This window comes from Spermophilus citellus (assembly GCF_964194105.1).
Source record: "Spermophilus citellus genome assembly, chromosome: 9".
NCBI lineage: Eukaryota > Metazoa > Chordata > Mammalia > Rodentia > Sciuridae > Spermophilus > Spermophilus citellus.
Window position 1 is genome coordinate 74,234,945 of NC_138191.1, and position 19,111 is coordinate 74,254,055.

The window sequence follows — 19,111 nt, forward strand, 5'->3', positions numbered from 1 at the left end:
TACTACAGAGGAGCCAACTTAACAAAAATCCTCTGGAGTAATTTTATTTTTCAATATGAAGTGATCCATTTAATGATACACTGCACTTTTTTCCCCTTGTGTTACTGGGGAACCCAGGGTCTTGCCCATGTTAGGCAAGTGCTGCTCACTAAGCTACATTCCCATTCCCAATTTCCCCATTGTTTTTTATTTTTATTTTTTGTTTTGTTTTAGGGGGTGATACTGGGGATCAGCTCTTTACCAGTGAGCTACATCCTCAATCCTCTTTGTTTTGAGACAAGGTCTCATTAAATTACCAAGGCTGGCTTCGAACTTGTGATCATCCTGCCTTTGTCTTTCAAGTAGCTGGGATTACAAGTGTGCACCATCATGCCTGGCCCCAGCCCTTTTGATTTTATTTTGAGACAGGTTTTGCTATATTTCCCAGGCTGCCTCAAAGTCACAATCTTCTACCTTGTCTCCTATGTAGGTGGGATTACAGGTATGTACCACTGTGTCTAGCTACATTTTCTTTTATATAATAGTTTTACTGAGATACAATTTACATACCACAAAATTCACCCTTTTAAAGCATACAACTCAGTGCTTTTGGTAAATTCAGAGTTATGCAACAAGCACTATTTTCTAATTTGAGAACATTTCTATCACTCCACCAAGAAACCCCCTACCCTTCAGTAATCTCTCTCAACCCTGGCTTTTCCCTAGATCCTGTAAACCACCATCTATTTGCAGGCTCTATGGAGTTCCCTACTCTGAAAATTTCATATAAATGAAATCAAACAATATGTGTCCTTTTATGTCTGGCTTCTTTCACTTAGCATAATGTTTTCAAGGTTCAATCATGATGTAGCCTATATTAGTACTTCACTTGTTTTTATAGCTGAATAAAATTCCATTGTATGAATATATACCATATTTTGTTTATCCATTCCTCACAACTGATGGACATTTGTTTTAACATTTTGGCTATCATGAGTATAGCTGCTATGAATATTTGTGTATAAGGTTTTGTGTAGATAGATGTTTTCAATTCTCCTGGTATACCCCTAGGAATGAGAGGATTAGATGGTAACTTGGTTTTACTTTTTAGGGAACTTCCAGACTATCTTACACTGGCTGCCCATTTTCTAATATGATCAACAATGTAACAGACTTCATATTTTTACTTATTTTCAATAACAACTGTTCTTGTCCATCTTTTTGAATACATCTACCAGAGTGGATGTGAAAGATCTGAATTCTCAAATAACTAATGATGCTAAATATTTTTTCATTTTTATAGACCATTTATATATTTTCTTTTGAGAAAGTCTATTCAATTGCTTTGCCTTTTTAAGAAATTATTTTATTTTTTGGTACTGGGGATTAATTCCAGGGGCATTCTCCCACTGAACTACCCACCTTAGCCCTTTTTTATTTTTTATTTTGAGACAGAGTCTTGTTGAATTTCTCAAGCTGGGCTTGAACTTGTGATCCTCTTACCTCAGTCTCCCAAGTAGCTGGGATTTATAGGCAAGCACCACCTGGATGCTTTTTTTTTTTTTGGTACTAGGATTGAACTCAGGAGCCCTTTACCACTGAACCACATCCCTAGCCCATTTTTTATTTTGAGACAGAGTCTAGCTAAGTTTCTGAGGGTCTCACTAAGTTGCTCAGGCTGACTTTGAACTTGTGATACTCATGTTTCAGACTCCCAAATCACTGGGATTACAGGCGTACACCATCACACCTGGCCTGGATGCCCATTTTTAAATTGGGTTATTTATTCATTTATTATTGAGTTATAAAATTTCTTTACACATTCTAAATACAAACTCTTGCCAGATCAAGAAAATAAAAAGGATAAAAATAGGAATGGAAGCAGTCAAATTATTACTGTTAGCAGATGATATAATCCTATACTTGGAAGATCCAAAAAACTCCACCAAAAGATTGCTAGTGCTAATAAATTCATCAAAGTAGCAGGTTGCAAAATCAACATATGAAAACCAGTAACTTTCCTAAATACCAATAATGAATCTGCTGAGAAAAAAAATCAGGAAAACAATTCCATTCACAATAGCTGCAAACAGAACAAAACAAAACAAAACACTAAAACAAAACACTAAAACAAAACAATTTAGAAATAAATCTAACCAAGGAGGTGAAATACCTCTACAATGAAAACAACAGAACACTGAAGAAATTGAAGAAATTGAAGAGGACCTCAGATGGAAAGACCTCCCGTGTTCACAGATAAGCAGAATTAATACTGTTAACATGGCCACATTACCAAAAGCAATATATAGATTCAAGACAATCCCCATCAAAATACTAATGACAAATAAATAAGATCCACAGACCTTTAGCCATGCTAACGAAGAGAAGAAGAGAGAGAAATCAAATTACTAACATACGGGATGAAAAAGGCAATATCACAACAGATGCTACAGAAATAAGAAGACAATTAGAAATTATTTTGAAAACCTATATTCCAATAAAATAGAAGATAGTGAAGACATCAATAAATTTCTTAAGTCATATGATTTGCCCAGACTGAGTCAGAAGGATACACACAATGTGACAGACCAATATCAATGGATGAAATTGAAGAAGCAATCAAAAGACTACCAACCAAGAAAAGCCCAGGACCGGATGGGTATACAGCAGAGTTTTACAAAACCTTTAAAGAAGAATTAATACCAATACTTTTCAAGTTATTTCAGGAAATAGAAAAAGAGGGAGCTCTTCCAAATTCATTCTATGAGGCCAACATCACCCTGATTCCGAAACCAGACAAAGACACCTCAAAGAAAGAAAACTACAGACCAATATCTCTAATGAACCTAGATGCAAAAATCCTCAATAAAATTCTGGCGAATCGAATACAAAAACACATCAAAAAAATTGTGCACCATGATCAAGTAGGATTCATCCCTGGGATGCAAGGATGGTTCAATATACAGAAATCAATAAATGTTATTCACCACATCAATAGACTTAAAGATAAGAACCATATGATCATCTCGATAGATGCAGAGAAAGCACTCGAAAAAGTACAGCATCCCTTTATGTTCAAAACATTAGAAAAACTAGGGATAACAGGAACTTACCTTGACATTGTAAAAGCTATCTATGCTAAGCCTCAGGCTAGCATCATTCTGAATGGACAAAAGTTGAAGGCATTCCCTCTAAAATCTGGAACAAGACAGGGATGCCCTCTCTCACCACTTCTATTTAATTTAGTCCTTGAAATACTAGCCAGAGCAATTAGACAGACAAAAGAAATTAAAGGCATAAAAATAGGAAAAGAAGAACTTAAATTATCACTATTTGCGGACGACATGATTCTATACCTAGAAGACCCAAAAGGATCTACAAAGAAACTACTAGAACTAATAAATGAATTCAGCAAAGTGGCAGGATATAAAATCAACATGCATAAATCAAAGGCATTTCTGTATATCAGTGACAAAACTTCTGAAACGGAAATGAGGAAAATCACTCCATTCACAATATCCTCAAAAAAAATAAAATACTTGGGAATCAACCTAACAAAAGAGGTGAAAGATTTATACAATGAAAACTACAGGGGCTGGGGATGTGGCTCAAGCGGTAGCGCGTTCGCCTCGCATGCGTGCGGCCCGGGTTCGATCCTCAGCACCACATACAAACAAAGATGTTGTGTCTGCCGAGAACTAAAAAAAAATAAATATTAAAAATTCTCTCTCTCCTCTCTCACTCTCTCTCCTCTCTCACTCTCTCTTAAAAAAAAAAAAAAAAAAAAGAAAACTACAGAACCCTAAAGAGAGAAGTAGAAGAAGATCTTAGAAGATGGAAAAATATACCCTGTTCATGGATAGGCAGAACTAACATTATCAAAATGGCGATATTACCAAAAGTTCTCTATAGGTTTAATGCAATGCCAATCAAAATCCCAACGGCATTTCTTGTAGAAATAGATAAAGCAATCATGAAATTCATATGGAAAAATAAAAGACCCAGAATAGCAAAAGCAATTTTAGCAGGAAGTGTGATCAGGCGGTATAGTGATACCAGATTTCAAACTATATTACAGAGCAATAGTGACAAAAACAGCATGGCACTGGTACCAAAACAGGCGGGTGGACCAATGGTACAGAATAGAGGACACAGAGACTAATCCACAAAGTTACAACTATCTTATATTTGATAAAGGGGCTAAAAGCATGCAATGGAGGAAGGATAGCATCTTCAACAAATGGTGCTGGGAAAACTGGAAATCCATATGCAACAAAATGAAACTGAATCCCTTTCTCTCGCCATGCACAAAAGTTAACTCAAAATGGATCAAGGAGCTTGATATCAAATCAGAGACTCTGCGTCTGATAGAAGAAAAAGTTGGCTCCAATCTACATATTGTGGGGTCGGGCGCCAAATTCCTTAATAGGACACCCATAGCACAAGAGTTAATAACAAGAATCAACAAATGGGACTTACTTAAACTAAAAAGTTTTTTCTCAGCAAGAGAAACAATAAGAGAGGTAAATAGGGAGCCTACATCCTGGGAACAAATTTTTACGCCTCACACTTCAGATAGAGCCCTAATATCCAGAGTATACAAAGAACTCAAAAAATTAGACAATAAGATAACAAATAACCCAATCAACAAATGGGCCAAGGACCTGAACAGACACTTCTCAGAGGAGGATATACAATCAATCAACAAGTACATGAAAAAATGCTCACCATCTCTAGCAGTCAGAGAAATGCAAATCAAAACCACCCTAAGATACCATCTCACTCCAGTAAGATTGGCAACCACTATGAAGTCAAACAACAACAAGTGCTGGCGAGGATGTGGAGAAAAGGGTACACTTGTACATTGCTGATGGGACTGCAAATTGGTGCGGCCAATAGATTCCTGGGAAAGCTGGGAATGGAACCACCATTTGACCCTGCTATTGCCCTTCTCCGACTATTCCCTGAAGACCTTAAAAGAGCATGCTACAGGGATACTGCCACATCGATGTTCATAGCAGCACAATTCACAATAGCTAGACTGTGGAACCAACCCAGATGCCCTTCAATAGATGAATGGATAAAAAAAAAAATGTGGCATTTATACACCATGGAATATTACACAGCACTAAAAAATGACAAAATCATGGAATTTGCAGGGAAATGGATGGCACTAGAGCAGATTATGCTTAGTGAAGCTAGCCAATCCCTAAAAAACAAATACCAAATGTCTTCTTTGATATAATGAGAGCAACTATGAACAGAGTACGGAGGAACAGCAGGAAGAAAAGATTAACTTGAAACAGAGACATGAGATGGGAGGGAAAGAGAGAGAAAAGGGAAAGTGCATGGAAATGAAGGGAGATCCTCATTGCTATACAAAATTACATATAAGAGGTTGTGAGGGGAATGGGAAAATTAACAAGGAGAGAAATGAATTACAGTAGATGGGGTAGAGAGAGAAGATGTGAGGGAAGGGGAGGGAGGATAGTAGGGGATAGGAAAGGTAGCAGTATACAACAATTACTAATAGGGCATTATGTAAAATTGTGGATGTGTAACTGACGTGATTCTGTAATCTGCATTTGGGGTAAAATTGGGAGTTCATAACCCACTTCAATCTAATATATGAAATATGATATGTCAAGAGCTTTGTAATGTTGTGAACAACCAATAAAAAATAAATAAAATAAAAAAAAGAGAAAAAAAATACTAATGACATTCTTCACAGAACTAGAAAAAACAGTGCTAAATACAAGCTCTTTATCAGATATATAATTTACAAATATTTTCTCCTATTCTGTTATCTTTACACTTTTTGTTGGTGTCCTTTGAGGCACAAAAGTTCAATTTTAATAAAGTCTAATTAATCAATATTTTTTCTTTTGTATGACTTAAGTTATATTTCTTGCTTATACAGAATATCAAGGTCAGCCAGAGGTGAGGGACTAGGGATGTCTATGTTTCTTCCTAGCTGTGTGCATAGCACTATACGTGCATGTGACTTTCTGGATTTCCAGGAATATGATGGAGTTTTCCAAAGCCTCTTTTGAACATCTCATTGCCCAGTTTTTCCTTTTAAGGTTCTTGGTAAGTTTCTCTTTTGCTCCATCTGGTATTATCACTTTAGGTACCTGTGATGGCAAACAACTGCTACTGATTCTTTTTAAAAAGGTACTTTGTGCACAGAGTGAACTCCAAATTAGGTCACATAAAGATAAGACCTGAGAATGGAATTTGCAACGAGCTGCTATAGCTGCTATAGGGGTCCGGCATTGTCAATTCTCTAGGGATGGATCTTTCAGGAAGTGTCAATGCCCTTAAGTTCCTTCCAGTGGCTGCCAGACTGTTTTTTCCCAACCATAATTATAATATTTGGTTTTCAACACTACCATAGAGAGAAAGAGAGAGATAGGAACTGAGCAGATTAAAAATGTACAAAGCTCTTATAAGAAGTCTACCATTTTTCTTAAATAAATACTCTGAAATTTTGCTAGTCTATTCTCAGTTTTTAGGGTTTTTTTTGTTTGTTTGTTTGTTGTTGTTGTTATTGTTTGTTTTGTTTTGTTTAGTACCAGGGATTGAACCCAGGGATACTTAACCATGGAGCCACATCACCAATCCATTTAAAAAATTTTTAATTTTGAGACAAGTTCTGGCTAAATTATTGCTTAGAGTCTTGCTAAGTTGCTGAGGCTGGCTTTGAACTCATGATCCTTCTGCCTCAGCCTCCCAAGTTGCTGGATTTACAGGTGTTGTGCTCCATTGCACCCGAGGTGGTTTTGGAGTTCTGAAAATTTTGATTTTGACAATTTTGATTTTGGGGTTTGTGAAGGAGACTATAAGACATTTTCTTTTCTTTCTTTCTTTCTTCCTTTTTTTTGAGGTGCTGCTAGGTGCATGTTTATTTTAGGGATAATAAAAATATTCTGGAATTAAAATGTAGCATTGTTTGCACAACTCTGTGAATATACTAAAAATCACTGAACTGTACACTTCAAGAGGCTGCATTAATTGGCATGTGACTTACATCTCTATGAAGCTATTATATAAAAAAATAAATAAAAAAGAAAAGACTTCTTTTTTTTTTTTTAAAGCCAAGTGTCTGCTATACTTTAGAAAAGAAAGACTTTTCAACTGTGGTTACAAATCAATGTCCAGCAAAGCTTATATAGGGAAATCGTATTAATCAGTTTCACAAATGATTGACAAGCTTAGAGAAAAGCTTATGTGCAGAACTGTTTTAAACAGGCAAGAAATCTTTCTGCTAATTCTTCCCATCCCCTTGTGCTGTAGACTGAACCAAGTGCCTTGTGCATGCAAGTACTCTACAACTGAGCTACGGCATCCAGTTCTTTCTGATAACTCTGCATAAAATTCTTATATGCTCAAACACTGTTTTACTTCCCAAAGATTTTTGATCTTATTTTCTTAATAACCTTCCTCATTATAACAGTTTTCCCTAATTAAGTGCTTCACATTATAGTAAATGTAATTTAAAATAATTTAACAAACATTTCTTATAACATAAAAAAATTTAATTTGGAACATTTGTATTCAGAGATCATACTTTTATTCCCTTCTACCACTCCTAAGATGTTTCTTGGATACTGAGTTCTTCTTATATATATTCATACATTTTGTTTTCCATGAGAATTGTTTTAAGTGTACTTAACCACCAAACTTAGTGGCTTATGCCTGCCTGTTATACTGTCATGTATAACTAATTAGAACAAATAAAAAAATTTTTAAATGCAAATAATTCAGGAGGTGACTCTGTTAGCAATGGTTAAAATATACAGAAAAATCTTTAAAGGATGAAAGAGACTGTAGGACTGGGGTTGTAGCTCAGTGGTAGAGTGCTCACCTAGCATGTGTGAGGCACTCAGTTTAAATCTCAGCACCATACATAAATAAACAAACAAATAAGAACCCATTGACAACTAAAAAAGAAAGAAAGAAAGAAAGAAAGAGAGAGACTGTAGATTAGTACTGCTTTAAAAAAGGGAGAATCAAGGTTTAGGACACAAAGTAACTGAACACCTAAAGCACCTAAATCTTTCTAACATGACAGAATAAATTCTCACATCATTGAAGATACATAATACTGTTTAAATGAAAAAAGACAATACCACAAATCTGCCATAAAAAATGCAGATATTATGAAGTAAAACTGGTCATATGTGATTTTTTTTTAATATTTATTTTTTGGTTGTAACTGGACACAATATCTTTATTTTATTTATTTTTATGTGGTCCCGAGGATCTAACCCAGGGCCTCCCACGTGCTAGGGGAGTACCCTACAGCTAAGCCACAATCCCAGCCCCTCACATTGTTTTAGGTTAAAAAAATTATAAAAAGCTGACCTCTTTACGAGCAGTCTCAGTAGAAAATAAATGACCCACACATTTATGGGTGTTCAATGATCACCAACATTTACACATTAGTGTATTTATATCTAGCTTTATTCCTGTGCCTATATATTTGTATAATATACCACATTTTTCTTTTTACAAAATTATAATCATATGCTCTATATAAAACTTTCCATACTTTCCACTTAACATATATTGCCATGCTATTAAAAGTTATCAAAAACATTTATGGCTGAAAATATTTCAAGTAATAAATGTCCAATATTGGACATTGTATTGCTTTCAGTTTTTCATTATTATTAAAATGCCAGTGAACATATTTATATACATATCTTTGAATCTGATCACTTTCTTGGATCAAATATCTACAAATATTATTTGTGAACTAAAAAGATCTGAATTTTTAAAAACTTTTTAAATAAGATGAAAATTGTTTTCCATTAAGATAACTTCATATGTCTCAGCCTATGAAAGTACTCATTTAGAGAATGTGTTTATACAACCACCTCCTTATAGAGACTATAAGATCCTGTGGGAGTTTATATCCCTGTATCCTGGTATCCCCCATATCAATAAATGGTGCTAGATAAATGGTAACTAAACTGAAATTATAGTACAATGGAAAAATTGTACTCTTGCTGAAAAAGAAAGAAAAATTTTCACTAAGAATATTTAGGAATATACATGTCCTTCCTACCTCTGCTACCGAAGCAAAGGAATCAGTTGATGCAACGCTGGAAGTGTCTCGCAGGCCAAAGTCATCCACGTTTCCCTTTACAGTGGTGTCTGTATCTTTGTCTTAAAAGTGAAAAAGGTGAAAAGTTCAGAAATGAATAGATACTCTTGGTCTCTGCCATATTTCACTTTTTATAATTTTCTCCCACTCATTTTTATTTAGACTACAAGAATCTAAAAAGGAAAAAATAACAAATCAACTGGATATAACCTGACAATAATCAAAGCAGATTCACTATTTAATTGTAAAATACTGCCAAGCAGAGAAGAAAGTGTTGTAAAGAGAATTTCACTTTTTGAAAGTGGGTGGAGGAACACTGGCGATTGAACCCAGGGGTGCTCTACCACTGCACATTACCTTCAGCTCACTAGCTCTATCTATCTATCTATCTATCTATTTATTTATTTGATACCGGGGATTGAACTCAGGGGTACTGGACCACTGAGCCACATCCCCAGCCCTATTTTGTATTTTATTTAGAGACAGGGTCTCACTGAGTTGTTTAGTGCCTCACTGTTGCTGAGGCTGGCTTTAAACTCGAAATTCTCCTGTCTCAACCTCCTGAGCCTCTGGGATTACAGGTATCTTTTAATTTTTTATTCTGAGAGAGCAAGTCTCCCAATTGCTGAGGATGGCCTCTAACTTGCAATCCTCCAGCTTCCACCTCACAACTAGCTGGGATTATAGGTGTGTGCCACTGTATCTGGCAAGACACTACCTTCTTTAAAAGAAAACCAGAAATCTTTGTTTTCATTTATCTAAATTTCCATTCCATCATTCATCTCTAAATAAAATTTATTACCTTTACCAGAAATCTTTCAAGTTCTCTTTAACACTTCTAAATACCATTTGTGATAATATAGGGAAGTATAGTTTGTTTGTTGAAAGTCAAACCATAAACTTAGTTTAAATTCAAAAGTTGTGCAACTAATTATGTTCCAAGTTTTAAGTCAAGCAGAAGAGAGAATAAGCCACAACTGATACAAAATTCATTCCTATTAAGAATAAAAAATAACCACACATTTGGATATTTTCCCCTAATTTCCTTTTGGTAGAACAAGATTCTACATTTTAACTATTTATTACCTTCTAAGTTTAATTATTACTGTTTTCAGATGAAGTTTACATCAATTCTTTCAAAGTACTAAACTCAACCAGGCACAATGGTGCATACCATAAACCCAACTACTAAGTAGGCTAAGGAAGGAAGATTTGAAATTTGAGGCCAGCATGAGCAACTTAATGAGACCCTGTCTCAAAATAAAAAAAGAAAAGGGCTGGGGACATAGCTTAGTGGTAGAGCACCCCTAAATTCAATCCCCAGTACTAAAAGCAATGAATGAATAAGTAAGTAACCATACTTTTACATTTACAATCCTTCTACTTATAAGTGACCCACACTTATAATCCTAGCTACTCAGGAGAGTGAGGCAGAAGTATTATTGAGCCAGGAGTTTGAGGCCAGGCTTGGCAACAAAAGCAAGACCATTTCTCAAAAAAAAAAAAAAAAAAAAAAAAAAAAAAAAATCCTACTACTTCAACTAAATGACTGATAAGAAGACAAAGTCCAAGGTTAAATCACTGTATTTCACAATTATTTTCGTAATTTACAGTTTTCTACCAAACTAGAGAATAATACAACGTGATTGGGCTGGGGTTGTAGCTCAGTGGCAGAGCACTTGTCTCACACATGTGAAATACTGGGTTCAATCTTTAGCACGACATAAAAAATAAAATAAAGGTACTCTGTCCACCTACAACTAAAAATATTTTTTAAAAAACCAATATGATTAATTTATACTTCTAAACAGCTATAAAACTGGTATCTTTACATCCTCAGTTTTGGAAAAATTCTCATAATTTTCTTTTCAATTAATGTATGACTTAAAAAACTCATCCACACACTTTGAGATTATTTACAAAATCAGCAATTACAACCTTCAAAACTTTGTCTTAATTGTTTTCCATTTTTAGTATTATCTGTGCAAAAAAGAAATCACGACACAATTTTCAGTATGCCAAAGCTTTTACAGTAGGATTAAATTTACAATGAAGTCACTTTTGGTTCCAAATGCCTCTTGCCTTTTGCTATTCTCAGAGTGGGACACAGATATTTCTCTTGTGTCATTTTACCTTTAAGACATTACCCATGAGCTGTTAAAAGTCTGTTTTATTTCAGTCAACAGTAACAGCCATTCAGTATCATCCAGATCTGTTACCATGGTTGTACTTAAAAAAAAAAAAAAAAAAGCTTACAAAAAAAAATAGCTCAATTCCAGAGGGACTAGAAAGATTTACTCATTAAATCCTACTCTACAAACCACAAACATACCTCTTATATCAGTAATTATTGTGATTCCTGGAATGGCAACTTATTAATTATGAAGAGAAATAACACATCTGTTTTTTAGAGAAACCTATAAAAAGTATAAAGAAAGAATCTTGGGCAATATCCCAAACTAGCTGCTTTTATTTTTCCAGTTAAAATTTAAAATACTCTTTCTAAAAAGTATCAACATGAGCTGAGGATGTGGCTCAGCGATAGATCGCTCACCTAGCAGATGTGGGGCACTAGGTTTGATCCTCAGCACCACATAAAAATAAAGGTATTGTGTCCAACTACAACCAAAACAAAATATTTTTTAAAAAGAAGTATCAACACTTGTGGTTCTGAGAGACAGGGAAAGCAGCAAAATTTAAAAACCAAAGGTTTCATCTTAGTCAATATTTTTAGAAACTACTTACTAAATTTTTCTTAGTGGAAAAAAATGCTAAACCCACAGTGAGATATTATTACCACCTACCAGAATGGGTAAAATTGGAAAAAAATGGCAATTATTTCAAGGATATATAGCAATGGAAATTCTCACACACCACTGGTGGAAACATCATTTGGTAGAACCACTTTGGAAAGTTGGACTTTATACTACCAAAGTTCAAGATTTCATTTTCTATGTCCTAGCAATTCTACCCTTGGATTTGTTTTATAAAAAAGCATGCTTATGTACAAAAGAATGTTCATAAGAATACTATTCATAATGTCCTCAAACTGGAATAAAAACCTATCCATCTACTATAGAATACATAAATGAACTAGAGTATTCATTCAATGAAACAACGAAAATGAACTGCTGCTACATGCAAGGATAGGGATGAATCTTGTGAAGAATTATACACATGACATCATTCAGATGAAACTCATGAACAGGCAAAAGTAAACTATGGTGATCAGGGCTAAACACTTCACTGGTAAATACGAAGGAAAGCTAGAAAACCGAGAGTGAACAACAGGCCAGTAGTTCTGTGGGGAAGTGAAATGGGTATTTATTAGAAGGAGGCACAGGGAGTGGGCAACATTTTATGTTTTGATCTACATGATAATTGCAAAGAAGGTGTAATAAGTCAGTGTACTTTTTACTTGGGGTGGAGAGCACTTTCCTCTAAGGATATAAATAGCAGGAAAGAAAACAATATTGATTATACAGCTTGGTCCCAAATGGCTGAGAGCAGAAAAGGTTCAATCAGAACTTTGAAGTGAGGGGAAAGGAGGATAAGAAAAAGAATGCTTTCTGTATTTCATAAAAGCTGAAAATTGTTACTAGATGTGAAATTTTTTTTTCCGATTGAGGAAGCATCTATAATGGTGTTAGGTTCAAAAAGCCAAAACACCTGATTAGTCTATTTAGGATAGGAGCAAACTGAAAAATCATCTGTACCTTACAGGGGAAGGCTTAGCAGCAGCAGTAGTATATCATGCCAAGCTTATACCACTCAGCATTTTTTCTCCCAGCTCATCAATTCTTCTTTGCAATTTAGTGGTGGGTTTAGAATTTTAAGTGGAAATGTTCCTTATTAATTTCCTTATTTTGAGATGAAGCCTTCTATGTTGCCCAGGCTGGCCTGAAATTCCTAAACTCAGGCCATCATCATTCTGCCTCAATGTTCTGAATAGCTGGGACTACAGTGTGTGCCACCTGACCTAATTTAGGTAGGAGTGTTTAGGTGAGGAAAATGAAATATCTTCAGGAAGGAAAAGACACTGGAACTAAAGAATGCTTACTAATTAAGGTCAACAAAAAATATTGATGGAATTATTAAAATAAGCATTTATTTTGCATTTACTACTTTCCAGATACCAAGTTACATGCTTTGCATATATTACCTCATTTAGTTCTCAAAACAACCCTTTGAAGTATATGATATATATATTTTTTTTAGAATTTTAATATTTATTTTGTAGTTTTCGGCGGACACACATCTTTGTTTGTATGTGGTGCTGAGGATAGAACCCGGGTCGCACGCATGCCAGGCGAGCGCGCTACCACTTGAGCCACATCCCCAGCCCCTTAAGTATATGATATTAATTTGCTTATTTTATATCTCAAGAAGCTAAGGCACAAACAGGTTAAGTAACCGGTACATACACACAGAGTTAGGAAATACAATGGTAGGATTTAAAGGTCATCTGACGCCAAATTCCATACCATAAAACCACAAAATTGTGGTATCCAGTACAGTAGCCATACATGCCTATGAAGCACATCTGTTATGGTTTAGATGTTAGATGTCTCCCAAAAGTTGATGTGTGAGACAATACCCATCAAATACTCAGAGGTGAAATGACTGGGTTATGAGAGTCTTAACCCAATCAGTGAATTAATCCCCTGATAGGGATTAACTGAGTGGTAACTGAAGGCAAGCAGGCTGTGTTTGGAATGGGGGGTCACTGGGGTGTGCCATTGGGGTACACATTTTGTATCTGGCAAGTGGAGTCTCTCTCCCTGTCCTTGGTGGCCATGTCCTGACCTGCCTTCCTCCACCATGCTGTTCCACCATGATGTTCTGCCTCACCTTGAGCCAGGAGAAATGGACTGACTAAGGACTGAGACCTATAAATCCATGAGTCCCCAAATAAACTTTTCCTTCTCTAAAATTGTTCTTGTCAGATCTTTCAGTCATACAGCAAAAAACAAAAAAACAAAACAAAACAAAAACATCTAAAACAACATGAAATGTGCTGTTAAGTGTAAAATGCACAGTGGACTTTGATGAACAAAATATATCTCATTAATACACACTTGGTATAAAAATATATTATTAAAATTAATTTTACTTGTTTCTTTTTTAGTTTTAACATGGTTAGAAGTTTTAAAGTAACAACTGTGGTCCATATATTTCTGGTGGACACAGCTGTTAGAGCACCACTTTTTCATCTACAGTACAAGGAAGGAGTTTATATATTCTTTAGAAGATTATGATACAACTCACATTTCCTGAGTAACTACTATCTGCCCAAGTATTCTGCTAAGTGCTTTCACAGAATATTTATTTAACACATGTAACACATGATAAGTAGGAATAGCCCACTATGTACAATAAACATTTTATTGTACTTAGAACAAAACAGCCATTTTCTAACCAAATGGCTTTTTGTCTGGTTTTCAAAACTATTCATAATCACTGGCCACCCAACCTATCTAATGTTATTTTCCATTAATTAATAAATAAAAATCCCTCAGCTCTATCTGAGAATATAATATATTCACCACACTTCTACTTGCATAGTAATGCCCAGGTAAAAGTTTTAGCTTTGGAGTCAACCAGCCAACAACTGTACCCTGATCCTAGATTTGCTACTTTTAGTAGCAAATTTACTATCTAGGCAAACTGAAGATAACTGTACTGATTTCATAGAGTTGTGGCAAGAATAAGAGTCTGTAGAGGCACTGTACTTGGTATATGGTGAGGACAATATAATTTGTGCTGTTATTATATTACATATTACCATATGGATATTTTACACAATCCTCTGTTTCTCCTGCATCTTCTCTCTATATAAACTACTCTCCTAAAGGGTTGGGGATATATCTCAGCGCACTTGCCTACCATGTGTAAGGTCCTGGGTTCAATCCCCAGTACTGAAACAAAACAAAACAACTACTCTCCTACTTTCTTGTCCATGCTACCTGAGAATTCACATTCTTTTTTCAATACTCAGCTCAAGTATTATCCTCTGGCACACATCCTCCAAAAATTATCTAACTTGCTGCTTTTATGTAAGGCCATATAGAAAAAGTGTTAAAATCATGGTTATTAGAGCCAGTTTGGATTCAAATTCTGACTTTGCTGCTTATTAGCTGTATGACCTTGGGAAACTTTCTCATCTTTTCCGTTCCAAAATGTTCTAATTTGTAAAATGGGATCAAATCTACCTCACAGAATTATATGAGAATTTAGTGAGTAAATGTATGTAAATGTTAGAAACCAGAAACTCTTTGTTACTTAAAAGTATGTATGTGCCCTTTAATAAATTATATTTTAAAATATCTAGTGTCTGAATATATAATACAGAATATTGTAGTGTCTGTTCAGCTAGACTGAAACAACTTGAGTGGCAGGACTTTTTCTTTTTTCTTCTGATAATTTCTACAGTTCTCGGGAGACTACTGAACATATTATAAACACTTAAAGGTTGGTTTTTATAGACTAATATGTGTTATTATAAAGTGACCATCCCCTGGACATGAAAATCATTAAAGAGTCTTTTATTTATATCTTCTGGATCATTCTGCCTGTAATATAATTTTAACTTGTTTTCAGAGCCCTGTTTATATTTTCTAGTACTGTAAATTAAACCTATGTTTAATTTCTTAAATTAAACTTATGATACTATTTTATAAACTTGACACACATAGTTTTGCACTTTATTAATGATAATTAATCTTAGAAGTTCCTAAAACAAAGCATTCCTCAAACTGGGTAATTATACATTAAAATGCACCACAATTATAATTACTCCAATGGCCCTCAGTAGTGTTTTTTTGTTTGTTTACTGGCAATCTTTTAAAATTAGTGATATAAAATTTATTAAATATATTTTTACCTATCTCAATCACCCAGAACTTTTAAAACATTCATACATAGACATAAACAATGTTCTTTTTTGGAAGAACACTGAAACTGTCATGTTTACTTTTAACTAAATCGTCACCTATTTTAGGCCAAAAATCTGACTGGATTCAAGCCTTCTTACTTCTTTCACAACCTCATAATTCACATACTACTTAAGTTTTTCCAAAGAAGGATTTGCTTTAAAAGTTATAAAAAAGAAACCTAGAAAACACTTCAGTCCCAGAATTTGGAACTTTATGCCTGCATCTATTTCCTTAGACTAATCCCTTTGTGTTTTTTCTGTGTCTCACTTTTGCCATCCCTAGGCACATTCTATTTTCTGTTACTTGGAAGGCACTGGGTCTATTTTAACTTCAGCAGTCTCTAGTGGAGATTCCAAAGATGCCACTCCTCTCTTAAAACCCAGGCTGTCCACTGTAGGTTTTACAACACCATCAAGGAGAGGAAGCCTGCCAGATGTCTCAGTGTCATCTGACTTCTATGTCAGCAGCTATTCTCTAGACAGTTTTTAGCCATTTAAAAATGATTTGGAACCTTGTCCTTTCTATGGCTTTATTAAAAACAGACAAGTTCCGGCTGCCAACAAGTATTTTGCAAACAGTCTGCTATGATTTGCTTCAATAACTGAAAGTCTAGAAAACTACTGCTGCTCTTTGTGTATTTTGTTAAGACAATCTGTCCATGCACATTTTTGATTTGTTTTAAATGGTGTAGTCTGAAAGAAAGAACAAAGTTGAATACAAAAGTAAAAACAACAATTTTATCAAGTGAGAGAAATAAGATCTCATTGTCACTCTGCACACAAATCCATGTTTTCTTTGATGTTTTATTCTCAAGGTGTCTCACAATATTGCAAAGTGACAATGAGACCAACTGGAATGAAAGAGAACTGATAGGGTGGGGTGTGTGTGTGTGTGTGTGTGTGTGTGTGTGTGTGTGTAATACTGGGAATTGAACATAGGGTACTCTAGCACTTATTTACATCCCCTGTCCCATTTATTTTTTTGAGTTAGGGTATCACTATGTTGCTATGGCTGGCCTTGAACTTGCAGTCTTCCTGCCTTAGTCTCCTGAGTTGCTGAATTTACAGGTGTACATCACAATACCTTGCAGAACTAATCAGTTCTTGATTTTTAAGATTTGTGGAGTTTTACCTATGTGAAATGATAATACATGTCCAAAAATAGCCTGCCACTATGACATTACCCAAAAGGAGATTTCCACTACAGTTTTATCTGGCTTTCCCTATTTATCAAAACTTTCATACCACCATGACTGGCCAATGTAACAACTGTGATACAGCTGTCAATGTTGAGTAACAGGAGGAAAAGAAAGGGAGCCACTCACATTTTAGAGGAGTTACAGAATTTTCTATTTTTTTCTTTTTAGAAGGAAAGATAAGTGACTGAAACAAGAAGCAATTAAGATTAAGGCTAAAGTTATAGAGACTTTTCTAGGGTAACTAAGAACAGTTGGTCACTCTGTACGTTACATAAAGACTCTTGGCCAAGGGGACAAATAGTGAAAGAAATCCAGTCCAAATAACAAGCCTGAATCTTTCTGGAGGATGATGAATTTTTTTTTTTTGAAGCACAAAGATGACCTTCCCAAAGAAGGTTTATGCGGACCTTTTTCTAAATCATACAGAGAACTAGTATGGTCTAGTGTAGTCCTAGACATAGAAATTCAAGTTATGAAAATATAACTTGAATATAAACAAGGCAAAAGCAAATATCAGGCAACGTTATTTGGGGGACCCCAGCAATTTTCATTGTACTGCTGTCTCTTCTGAGCCTGTTTTTGACTTGCATAAGTAACACCAGTTAGACTTCATTTGGGGGCATTATTATGCCCTTTGAAATGAAGATTATGATGGAAATTACTAAGCAAAATTTCTCATCTGCTGTGCAGTTTGTACCATGTATATTTAGAGACCTGAGTATACAACTTAAGCCTGCAATTCATATAACTCCCTAAAAATAAACCCACAGGGAGTTTATCCTCTTGCACAATGATTCTGCAGGAAAGGAAGAGAAGGTCTTAGAGCATCAACTCTGGGCTGCTATTTGATGCAAGATAATAAGTTGAGGTATTTCCTCTTGCAGCCAAGTTCATTCACTATTCCTAAATGTTCTATCTGGCTGCTTACCAAAAAAGAATAATGTCTCTCTAGTGGTCAGGAGGTCCCACTCTATAGCTCTTCCTGTTCTCTGCCAGAGAATTTGTGCAGTCAGAACTAGGCTACAAAACATCTTTAATTTTCCCTTGGAGAATGCTGCACTGGCTTCAAAAAATAGTATATGAAAAGAAATTATAAAACACATGAATAAAATATTTAAACTGTACTGGTCATCCTTCTAGAATTTCCTTCAAATAAATAAATTTGATTATGACTTCTTATACTCTTCCATGGCTTCCTTTTGCCTAAAGGCACCTTCATGATTTATCTCCTGCCCATCTTTCTACATTATCTCCTACCACTCTTTCATATATACTGTGTTCTTATAATATATCAAACCATTTGTAGTTGCCTGAATGGGCTGCACTCTACACCTTGATCCAGTTGTTCCCATCTGCAATGTGCTTTCCTTAACTGTTTTCCTGGTGGATAAATCATGTGTCTTTAAGGGCCACTTATTCTGTGAAGCCTTCCCTTGAGCATTCCCATCAATAATCATATGCTTTTCTGGGCTGGGGATGTGGCTCAAGCAGTAATGTGCTCGCCTGGCATGCGCAGGGCGCTGGGTTCGATCCTCAGCACCACATAAAAAATAAAATAAAGATGTTGTGTCCACCGAAAACTTAAAAATAAATATTAAAAAAATTCTCTCTCTTCTCTCTCTTTAAAAAAATAAATAAAATAATCATACGCTTTTCTTTCATGTTTCCATGAACTTTAAAAACACATTATTATTGCTTACTCCAATGTGCTATATAATTTTTAATTCATCCTTAAACAACTCTAGTTGCCTAAAGGCAGGGATGAGATCTTTATTTTTGTCCCTCCAGAAATAAATATCCCAGACATAAGATTCTGTGAGTTCATTCTGTTAAAAAAACATATTATAAAGAGGCCTAATATCTGAAATAGTCAAAGCAATGCTTTTA

At 35.1% G+C, this 19,111-nt stretch overlaps 1 protein-coding gene across 3 annotated transcripts in view; it reads right to left on the bottom strand.

The window, feature by feature from the left end:
* MIGA1 (mitoguardin 1) overlaps positions 1-19,111 on the bottom strand; it is a 76,416-nt gene that overhangs the window by 18,835 nt on the left and 38,470 nt on the right. For all 3 annotated transcript variants that reach the window (XM_081308888.1, XM_081308887.1, XM_081308886.1), the window contains exon 8: positions 9,053-9,153. In XM_081308888.1, coding sequence (XP_081165014.1) covers positions 9,053-9,153 — 101 coding nt within the window. The remainder of the gene's footprint in view (positions 1-9,052; positions 9,154-19,111) is intronic.